This window comes from Octopus bimaculoides, chromosome 5, assembly GCF_001194135.2.
Source record: "Octopus bimaculoides isolate UCB-OBI-ISO-001 chromosome 5, ASM119413v2, whole genome shotgun sequence".
Classification (NCBI taxonomy): domain Eukaryota; kingdom Metazoa; phylum Mollusca; class Cephalopoda; order Octopoda; family Octopodidae; genus Octopus; species Octopus bimaculoides.
In genome coordinates, this window is record NC_068985.1 from 112,409,914 (window position 1) to 112,422,152 (window position 12,239).

At 40.1% G+C, this 12,239-nt stretch overlaps 1 protein-coding gene across 1 annotated transcript in view; it reads right to left on the reverse strand.

The window, feature by feature from the left end:
• LOC106876855 (caskin-2) overlaps positions 1-12,239 on the reverse strand; it is a gene marked incomplete at its 3' end in the record, with an annotated part of 405,195 nt that overhangs the window by 244,300 nt on the left and 148,656 nt on the right. The window contains exons 6-7 of the mRNA XM_052968105.1: positions 11,146-11,241; positions 6,938-7,068 (exon numbers count right to left, since the gene is read on the reverse strand). Of these exons, the coding sequence (XP_052824065.1) occupies positions 6,938-7,068; positions 11,146-11,241 (227 nt within the window). The remainder of the gene's footprint in view (positions 1-6,937; positions 7,069-11,145; positions 11,242-12,239) is intronic.

Sequence of the window (12,239 nt, forward strand, 5' to 3'; positions counted from 1 at the left end):
TATATATATATATATATATATATATTCAGCCATGTATCCTCTTGACAGCAAGACACCCATGCTTGTCCCTCCATCATATGTTAACCTTTCAACACCTGACACAAAGCCACCCACCTTCACCTTTGTTCTCCCCTCAGAGCTTTTTCTTATTTTCCCTGTTTTTTTTCAAGCTTGCAAATTTACATGGGAACTTCACAAACATCAGTGGCATCAAGAAACAGCCTAGTACACTCTGTAAAGTGTAGTAGTTGACAAGATTCAGTGAGCTGCAAGGCTGCATAAAGCTCCAATCTCATCATTTTCATGCGGCACTATTACCAGTACTTTTTACACGACACCAGTACGATAGGCTTCTTTCAGTTTCTGTCCACGCACAGGTCTTTGGTCAGCCTATAGCTATAAAGGGATCACTTGCACAAAGTGCCCTGCAGTGGGACTGAACCCAGAACCCTGTACTCAGGAAGTAAACTTCTTACTACACAACCATGCCACACCTATAATACATACACACATATATATCTTTTATCTTCTACTTGCTCCAGTCATTTGACTGCAGCCATACTAGGGGCACTTGAAGGGTTTTAATCAAACAAATCAACAAGACTTATATTTTTGAGTCTGGTACATACTCTATCAGTCTCTTTTGCTGAACTGCTAAGGTACAGGGCCATAAACACACCAACACCGGTTGTCAAGTGATAGTGGGGGAGACAAAGACATGCACACATAGCTATTTATTGTTGTTGGCACTCCGTCGCTTACAACGTCGAGGGTTCCAGTTGATCCGATCAACGGAACAGCCTGCTCGTGAAATTAACGTGCAAGTGGCTGAGCACTCCACAGACACGTGTACCCTTAACATAGTTCTCGGGGAGATTCAGCGTGACACAGTGTGACAAGGCTGACCCTTTGAACTACAGGCACAACAGAAACAGGAAGATAGAGTGAGAGGAAGTTGTGGTGAAAGAGTACAGCAGGGTTCGCCACCATCTGCTGCCGGAGCCTCGTGGAGCTTTAGGTGTTTTCGCTCAATAAACACTCACAACGCCCGGTCTGGGAATCGAAACCGTGATCCTATGACCATGAGTCCACTGCCCCAACTACTGGGCCATTGCGCCTCCACTTAGCTATTTATATATATATGTGCATATATATATATACACACACACGATGTGCTCCTTTCAGTTTCCATCTACCAAATCCATTCACAAGTCTTTTGTTGGTGCAAGGTTACAGGAGAAGACACTTGCCCAGAATGCCATGCAGTGGGACTGAACCTGGAATCATGTGGTCGGGAAGCAAACTTCTTACCACACAACCACGTCACACCTATAATATATGTGTGTGAGTGTGTGTTCTTTTATAACAATGAAAGCATTGCCTTACTGGGTTTGAGCAGTTATTTTACAAAATGATAATTTCTGATAAAGTCCAGAATAAAAGAAACACACACCCCAACCACGACAATCACAGCTTTTCAACTAGAATCTATTTATAAGACTGTTAGCTAATTGTGTTAGGTAACAACAGAATTAAATATGTCAGTATAACCCCTGTGTCATCATATTTGCAGGCACAAGCTTGACTGTTGTGTCAGTTCAGAAAGCCAGGTTGTGTAAACAACCTGAAAAGCAGGATGAAATTTTCCCAAAACAATATTACACACAAAAAAATAAATAAAATAAATAAATAAAAAATAAAGTAAAAAAAACAACAACTTTGCTTTAGACATTACTGCCACTTGACTAAGATATATATCTTTTACTTTTAACATGTATCAGTCATTAAATTGCGGCCATGCTGGGGCACCGCCTTGAAGGGCTTACTTGAACAAATCATTCCTGGTACTTTTTTTTTGTTGTTGTTTTTTTCTAAAGCCTGGCGCTTAACTATCAGTCTGTTTTGCTGGATTGCTAGGTTACAGGGATGTAAAAACACCAACACCCATTGTCAAGTAGTGATGTGAAGAACAAACACACACACACATAAATGACAAGCTTCTCTTAGTTTCCTATTTCTTTACTGCCCACAAGGGACTACACACAGAGGGGACAAACAAGGACAGACAAACAGATTAAGTCAATTATATCGACTCCAATGCATAACTGGTACTTATTTAATTGACCCAGAAAGGATGAAAGGCAAAGTCGACCTTGGCGGAGTTTGAACTCAGAACATAGCGGCAGACGAAATACCGCTAAGCATTTCATCCGGCGTGCTAACGTTTCTGCCAGATCGTCTCTCAGTTTCCATCCATCAAATCCACTCAGGTTGGTCTGAGGCTATCGTAGAAGACACTTGCCCAGGCTGCCACACAGTGGGACTGAACCTAGGACCATGTGGTTGGGAAGCAAGCTTGTTACCATGCAGCTATGTCTGTGCCTATCATCATCATCGTCGTTTAAAGTCCGCTTTCCATGCTAGCATGGTTTGGACGATTTGACTGAGGACTGGTGAAACCAGATGGCTACACCAGGCTCCAATCTGATTTGGCAGAGTTTCCACAGCTGGATGCCCTTCCTAACGCCAACCACTCAGAGAGTGTAGTGGGTGCTTTTACGTGCCACCGGCACGAAGGCCAGTCAGGCGGTACTGGCAACGACCATGTATGCATATATCATCGTCATCATTTAACATTTATTTTCCATGCTGACATGGGTTAAATGGTTTGACAGGAGTTGGCTAGGCAGAAGTCTGCACCAGGCCTCACTGTTTTGGCAATGGTTGGATGCCCTTTCTATCACCAATCACCCCACAGAGTAAACTGAGGACTTTTGGGGTTTTACATCTGGATGCCCTTCCAAATGCCAACTACTTCATAGTGTGGACTGGATGCTTTTTATGTGGCACCACCACTGGTAGGGGTCACCAAGTAACTAACAATAAATATGTGTGTGTGCATGTGTGTTTGTTCCCAGCCAGCACTTGATATATATTTCATGGAATTGTCTGTGTGCTGTCGAAGGAGGGCGAATGAACACCCTGCCAAACTGCCCTTCGAATACTCGCTGGTAGGCACTAACAGCCAATGCCAGCTAACTGTCACATGACACAATCTAAGTTTCAACTGACCAATGGAGGGAAAGGGCGCGTGGTTTTGACCTGAGCCCTCTCTAGACCTACCTTCCAACAGAGCCATGTTAGTTTTAGTCACAGTAGCCAGAGTTGACTAGCTGTCTAGTGGTTCAAGCCTTCAAACTATTGGAGAGAAGGGTATGCAATGAATGAGATGGTTCCCTTGGCCCACCTGTCAAGCAGCAATGCAGTTTTCAAGTGCCAGCCAGCCTCACATAGCAACATTATTTCCCAGTCGGCATGTTATGGCTTTCGAGCCATTTTGGGTCTTCTTGTTTCAGCCATATATAGAAGCTGGGGGGAAATAACTGTGTGAGATATAGATATGTGATATTAATTACACTGACCCCAGTGCTCAACTGGTACTTATTTTATTAACCCCAAAAGGATGAAAGGTGAACTCAACCTCAGCAGAATTTTAACTCAGAACATAAAGAAGAGTGAAATGCTGCTGAACATTTTGCCTGGGATGCCAATGATTCTGTCAGCACACCATCTTAGATAGATATATATTAACAGTTATGTAGACAGGGAAGATGTGTGCATGGGATACATATACAATATTAACAGATGTATATACAGAAAAGATGTATGGGATAGATATACAATATTAACATATGTGTATATGGAGAAGATGACTTTATTAGGACAATCATAACGTGGACAGTTGGGTGATACCTATATTAAAATGTGGACAGTTGGGTGATACCTATATTAAAATAGACATGTAATATTGATAGATGTGTGTAGGAGAAGATTTCTAAACTAGGACAGACATGGTACAAACAGATGCACACAGGAGAAATAACTGTATTAGCACAGATATATGATCTGAACAGATGGGTACAGGAGAGATGTTGTTATCAAGATAGATAAGTAATTCAAACAGGGATGTACATGAGAAACATCTGTATTAGAATAGTTGTGTGATATATACAGATATATTTGCACAAGTCAAGTGGTATGAACAGATTATATAGAGGAGAGATGAATTTTGGTGTAGATGATATTAACAGCTGAGTACAAGGGAGATGACTGTTGGTATAAGCATGTGACATAGACAATGGGTGCAAAGAAGATGGCTGCATCTGTCTGTTTAACATTAATTTCTCCATGCTCGCATGGAATGTGCCAGTATATATATATATAAATTTAAAAGCCTGATTTTATGTTTTTTACATCAGCGGTCCGCAACCTTTTTTCCACTTGCGGTACACTTGTATGTTTTTTCAAAATTCGACGGCACACCTGAACTAAAGATACAACTAAAAGTATAGGGAAAAAAAGATTATATTTAGATTACACTGCAGAACACTTAGCATCGCCTCATGGCACACCAGTGTACCACAGCACACCGGTTGCAGAGCACTGCCCTACATTATACTTCTATGTAATTGATTAGCAAATGAACTGATAGCGGGGTCCATAAGAGGAGCTAGATGTGAAAGCTGAATGTTTCTCAAGGCTGTGTGATGAAGAAGTTTACTTCCCAGCTATGTGCTTTCAGGTTCATGTCCTACTGTGCAAACCCTTGCACATGTCTTCTTTTATAGCCCCAGGGTCAACCATAGCCTTGTGAGTGGATCTGGTGAAAGGAAACTGTTGTATAGTGAAACTGTATATCCCGCCCAGTAAAAAGTGGTAGGAGCCAGCCATTATAAATAGACCAGTAGCCGGTCATTAAGAGAGGGTTGAGAGAAGGAGAGTTGAGAATCAATAGTTCCAGTTGGTGCCTTGTGGAGCTCTCAGCGATAAGACAAAAGAAGTTAGTGTATCACTGGTATGAAGAGATAGAACAGTATCCGATTACTAGTAACTATTGTGGCTACTTGTGTAAACAGCAACTACAGTACAACGGCAGTCATACATCACACCGGTGGGAGGAAACCACTTTACAACAGAAGCTGAAGGAGGCACTATCTTTTGTGTGTCTGAGTGAGAGTGTTTGTATCTCCTTGTGTCTCTCAAGACTGTGCAACAGTAACCCAGTGTTATCATCATATATATATGCGGGTGACACATATACATATATCATCATATATATATATATGGGTGGCACGTAAAAGCACCCACTACACTCTCTGAGTGGTTGGCGTTAGGAAGGGCATCCAGCTGTAGAAACTCTGCCAAATCAGATTGGAGCCTGGTGTAGCCATCTGGTTCACCAGTCCTCAGTCAAATGGTTCAACCCATACTAGCATGGAAAGCGGACGTTAAATGATGATGATGATGATGATCTAATTCATGCTACCATGGAGTGGGTGGGTGGAGGAACTTAAAAACAAATAAGCAAAATAATATACATGCTGTACAGTAGGATTGAACCTGAACCTACATGGATGCAAAGCAAGCTTCTTAACTGCTATATCTAGAACAAAGTCATCTAAGGTATTCTTCTTTTCAAGAAGGTCAAATGTGATTTGAAGGAGATTTAGCTACTATTTCCACCAGGTCAAGTAGCCAAATAAAGGTCCTGTTATGTATCATCTATTATGTTGTGTGTATGTATGTGACACAGTGTCTGTTGTCAGTCATGGCTACATGTTGTACCATGTCTTTAGTGAGTGTTGCTGGAGTAAGTAAGATTTGCTAGTAGTGGGGGGGGGGGTTGACCTGTTTGACTAAACTCTTCAAGGTGGTGCCCCAGTATGGCTGCAGTCCAATGAGTGAAACGCGTAATAGGTAGAAGACATAAGGAAAAAAACAGAGGATTCCCACAATTGAAATGCTGTTCATTGTAGGTTCACTTAATTAGAGTTGAGCTTGGGTTAAACAACAGCACACAGCAGACATAAACACACACCCAAGTCACACACACACACACACACACAAACACACACATTGTATTTTCTGGAATACAAGCTGACATAGTTTCTGTATCTGGTTTGCAAAACTCTTTGTTAATTTGTGTGTTGAAACAGTGTATGCTAATAATCTTTTCTACTCTAGGCACAAGGCCCAAAATTTTGGGGGAGAGAGCCAGTTGATTAGATCGACCCCAGTATGCAACAGGTACTTAAGTTACTGACCCCAAAAGGATGAAAGGTAAAGTCGACCTTGGCAGAATTTGAAGTCAGAATGTAAGCATTTCGTCCAGCATGCTAATGTTTCTTATTTCTTTACAGCCCACAAGGGGCTAAACATAGAGGGGACAAACAAGGGCAGACAAACGGATTAAGTCGATTATATCGACCCCAGTGCGTAACTGGTACTTAATTTATCGACCCCGAAAGGATGAAAGGTAAAGTTGACCTCGGCGGAATTTGAATTCAGAACGTAGCGGCAGATGAAATACTGCTAAGCATTTCGCCTGGCATGCTAATGTTTTTTTATTTCTTTACTGCCCACAAGGGGCTACACACAGAGGGGACAAACAAAGACAGTTTACCAGTTTTCAGTCAAACCATCCAACCCATGCCAGCATGGAAAACAGACGTTAAATGACAATGATGATGATAATGCTAAGTTAACCCAGTGGTTCCCAAACTTTTCCAGGTTACTACCCCACTTGGTTCTCAGGCCATATTCCAAGTGCCCCCACCCCAACACACACCATAACAGACATAGACCATTTTCTGCAGCAAATTCAAAACAACAGTATTTCACAAATAAAACCTTTTTTTTTCACATCCATTGCCCAGTTTTGGTCACTTCATTATCGTCCCATTTTTCTTCAACACCCACCTGGATCTTTCCACTGCCCCCAGGGGGTTGGCACCACCCAGTTTGGGAACCACTGAGTTAACCTACTGCTTTGTGCTGTAAATTTTGGTTTGGTAAGTTCGACTTGTATGCTGGAAAAACATGGTACACACACACATGTATGATACGAAGATACAAACGAAGATACAAACTAACTTACTTTACGATATCTGTGTGTCCGTTCCTGGCAGCTAAATGGAGGCAAGTGGTATGTTCATTATCAACCATGTCGTCTGCCTGGTCCTTCAAAAGTTCTTGACATTGACTGCTTTTTATAAGGAGTTCCACCACCTGGAAAGAAACCAATTCTTAGGAATATATATCAAAGGACTAGAGAGTAATATTACATATAATTAAATAGGCAACATTTCACTTTATGAAGTAAGAACCTTGCGTTTAACTCTTTCATGACCATATTTCTTTGTTTCAATTACTTTTGAAAATGATGAAGAATTTAGTAGAGTAACTTTGGTTGAAGTAGCCACAGGTCATCAGGTGAGAATATATGCTGTTTCTGAGTTTTTGATTAGCCCTTGTGGCTAATCTACATGAAATAGAGAATGTATGCTGTTTCAGGGCCTACTCCTTGACAGCATCAATGCACACCAGCCCCCACTGACTGATATGAGGCCCCGCTTGCTAAATCAACTGGTTATCAAATAAAGCTCAATATTTCTCTAGCCATCGCTCATCGTCTCTTTTTAACCAAATCCAGTGGCTAGCCTTCTCCCCTATAGTTTGGATATCGGTCATGGTGGTATTTACTTTGCGATGCAGTCGTCTCACACTGTGTCCAACAAACCCTCTACATCCGACTTCATTCAAAACATTTAGGACATTCAGGGCTATAGTGGAAAACACAGGACAAAATAGGGCTGCACATTGATACTGACCCAGAAACCATGTGGTTGCAAAACAAACTTTTTAACACAACTATGCCTTATACATAATTATATCTTTTATTCTTTACTTCTTTCAGTCCGCTGTGTCCATGCTGGGGCACCACGCTGAATTTTATGTGAACTAATTATTTTTTTGTAAGGTCTGGTACATAAACACAGAGTGTTTATGCATATATGTATATACGCAAACACACACACACACACACACGATGAACTTCTTTCAGTTTCTGTCTATCAGATCCAGTTATAAAGCTTTGGTGGGCCCAAATCTGTAGTAGAAGACACTTGCCCAAGGTGCCACACAGTGGGACTGAACAGGGAACCATTTGGTCGGGAAGCCAGTTTCTTACCACACACTCACGCCTTCGCCTATGTACATATAAAACATTTTGTGTGTGTGTGTGTGTGTGTACCTATACATACCCACACACATAAATTATTGCATATCTATCTATCTATATATATATATATAATTTTATGTGTAAATATATACATTTTCACTGTCGACAATATCTGTCCTTCGAAAAGTAGAAATATTTTTTCGACTTAAATCTTTGGAATATAACCTTCATTATACGCAATATGACTTTCGTTAATCTTTGTTTATATGTCTATTAGCGTGTTTGTGTGTATACGCATACACAAACATTACACAAAACACACACACGCACTCACTCATATATATACATGTTCTGGCGCTTCGTAGTCTTTGTTTACAATCTGTTAGATAACAACAATTGCATCCATAACTGAAAAAACAATTAACTATTCGTTGTTCTATAGATTTCACAAAGGACACTAGTTATTAAAGGTGCAGCTCCTTTGCTGCGAGGAAAGTTTCGAAAGAGGATACGTAACAAACCTTGGCTGAAATAGGGATCATTGTAAAATAATTACTGGGAGTAACAAGGGAGGTAATTGTGAGGAGTTATTTCCCTTGCAACAAATTGGCGAGGGTGAAATATTTGTTGTTGGATTAAAAATAAAAAAAATTCCCTTTCTCTTTCCTGTTTTAATTAATAGAAAGGGCAAATTGAATAATGTCGAGCAATTCACAGCTTTACTAAGTTCTAATAGATATCATTAGGAATCGAAATGCAACCAAGTAACAACTATAGTTATTCTTCATAATCGTTTCTAATTTAGGTATAAAAGTAAAGAGAGAGGGGAGGGTAGCATCAACCCCCTGTGCTTCACTGGTACTTTATATTATCGAACCTAAAGGGACGAAAGATAAAGTTGGTTTATCATAATAATAATAATAATAATAATAATAATAATAATAATAATAATCCTTTCTACTATAAACGTAGGGCCTGAAATTTTGGGGCAGGGGCTAGTCAGTTTCATCATTCCCAACAATTATTTTATTGAACCCTTGAAAAGACAAAACACATGGTCGACCCCAGAAAATTTGAACATAAAGACAGAGGAAATGGGACAAAGCATTTTGTCTGACATGCTAATAAATCTGCTAGCTCACTGCTGTGATGATGATGATGATGAAGAATATCCTTTCTTACTATAGGCCTAGGAGTGGCTGTGTGGTAAGTAGCTTGCTTACCAACCACATGGTCCTGGATTCAGTCCCCACTGTGTGGCACTTTGCTTGGGCAAGTGTCTTCTACTATAGCCTCGGGCCGAACAAAGCCTTGTGAGTGGATTTGGTACATTATTTACATTTGATAGCTATTTGTCCTCATCCTCTTTGTTTTAACACAACGTTTCGGCTGATATACCCTCCAGCCTTCATCAGGGGTCTTGGGGAAATTTCGAACCTGAGTTCTCCTTTCTAAGGTATTTTTCAAGTAAAACCATCAATAGAAGAGAATATGACCAAAGACTGCGTGTACTCCATCCCATGCAGCAGTGGTAGGTTATACAAAAGTGAAACATGCCCCCCCCCTCAAAATAAGGGTACACGAACATTGCAAAGGTGTGACACAAGATATTGATAAATCGGGTATAGCTGATCATGTATGGGAAAATGGAGATCACCTCCCCCTGTGAAGTGAAGTTAAAATAATAGATAGAGAACACCACTGGAAAATATGAAAACTAAAAGAAGCAGCTCATATGCTAGGACACAACAATCTCCTAAGGAGACCGAGTGCAGCTAGGAAGGATACGAAAATATTACATTTATAAGCCCTAAAACTCCCTCCATAATTGTCCACAGGCATATGGCGTAGTGGTTAAAAGCAAGGGTTACTAGCCTCAAGATTCTGAGTTCGATTCCAGGCCACTACCTGGAATTTCAGATCACTACCTGAATAATAACAACATCGCAAAATACCTTAGGAATGAGAACCCAGGTATGAAATTTCCCCAAGACACCTGATGAAGGCTGGAGGATATATCAGCCGAAACGTGTTAACAACAAATCAACTCACAAGGCTTTGGTTGCCCTAGAACTATAATAGAAGACACTTGCCCAAAGTGCCATGCAGTCAGACTGAACCCAAAACTATGTGGTTAAGAAGTAAACTTCTTACCACACAGCCACACTTGCACCTAAATGAAATAAAAATATTATGCCTCCACCATTCCAAACAAACAGTTTCTACATATTTTAAACAGGGATGTGGAGTCGGAGTCGGTATAGTTTTACTGACTGATTCCGACTAACAATGTCTTTATTCTTTAATATAAACAAGTTATAATATATGGGCCTACTCAAAGTACAAGTGTACGCATATGCTTTTAAAGATATGTAGCCTACAATCACTTAATTACATAAAGAGGAGTCAGAATCGGAGTCGAAGTTTTTTGTTTCAACTTCACAGCCCTGATTTTAATTGCCAACCTTCATCACCTCTGCACCGCTGGTCACTGCAATTAGCAGTGCAGCTGCACTTTGAAACAGGTCAAACCAGATTAACGGTGCAATGTAGGAAATAGTAACTTAGTAACTCTCTTTCATCTAATTTTATTAAATATAAAGTGGAGAACTGAAAAAAACTATTAGAGTAACGGAAACAATGCTTTGTAGAAGTACTTCTGACTCATTACACCCTGAATCCTAATTCCTTCAGGGCCAACTCTGCTTTTCATCCATCCGGAGTTGATAAAAATAAAATACCAGTCAAATACTAGGGTCAATGTAATTGACTTGCTCCTTCCGTTCCAAAATTAAGAAGTATTTTAAACAGGCACAGGCATGGCTGTGTAATAAGAAGCTTGCTTCCCAACCACATGAGGTTCTGAGTTCAGTCCCACTGCATGGAACCTTGGGCAAGTGCCTTTTACTATAGGCTCAGGCTGATTTAAAACGTCTGGATAGATAAAGTCGAAAGGAACTTATAGAAAACAAGACAATGACATCAAAAGTTAGAGCAGCTTAAGTCAAATAATGCTTATAGAAAACACTAGTCACAATGATGTCACAAGTGAGGGTAGCTAAAGTCAAAAGGCACTTTGTCAGTGTAACTAAAATCAAAAGATGCTTATGGAAAACATGACCTACCCGAAATCGACCGAATTCACAGGCTGAGTCTATTGGTGTACGATGTGCGTTATTTACAATGCGTGGGTCAGCATGTTGCACCAATAACATGTTCACCTGTAAAGAGAAAGTAAAAAAAAAAGCATGAATTAGTATTAGTGTAATTAAAACATTAAGGGTCGGAGGTGGTTCTACAAGGATTCACAAATTAGAATAGGGTTTCATATATCACAGAAACAACAAAACAAGGGTCAATGTTTAATTTTTTAATTAAGCAAATTATACAGGCCAAAAATTATTTATGACGGTTTATCTTTCTATGCCTAAAATGCTTTGCCAGTAGATCAAGCAAACTTGAGCAAACTATGTACTGTGATGATGAGGTCTAATGGGCTGGAACATTCTCATGATGGTCCCCTTTGTCTACAAAGATCAGACTTTCCTTCTCCTAAACAATTATCATTATTATTACTGCTGCCTTCAAGGGTTTTAGTCGAGCAAATTGACCCCCAAGTCTTATTCTTTGTAAGCCTAGTACAGAATGTGATAAGGCTGGCCCTTTGAATTACAGGTACAACTCATTTTTGCCAGTTGAGTGGACTGGAGCAATGTGAAATAAAGTGTCTTGCTCAAGAAGACAATACATTTCCAGTTCTTTCTTGATTGTACCCTACTTTTCTATCTTGGCCCAAATTGTTTACTAATCATTGTGGAAGTCTTTCTGCCTGGCTTTTCCAATCTCTTGGGCACCACTCGGCAACTGCATGCCCCCTCCACACCCTACATTGTCTGTGAGCCTTGCAGCTTGTCTGGTTTTAAGGAACTTTTGCATTCAGGATTCTGCAATCCATTTTCTCTGCTCCATAGTCAAATTACCTCCAGATTAACGGTGCAATGTAGGAAATAGTAACTTAGTAACTCTCTTTCATCTAATTTTATTAAATATAAAGTGGAGAACTGAAAAAAACTATTAGAGTAACGGAAACAATGCTTTGTAGAAGTACTTCTGACTCATTACACCCTGAATCCTAATTCCTTCAGGGCCAACTCTGCTTTTCATCCATCCGGAGTTGATAAAAATAAAATACCAGTCAAATACTAGGGTCAATGTAATT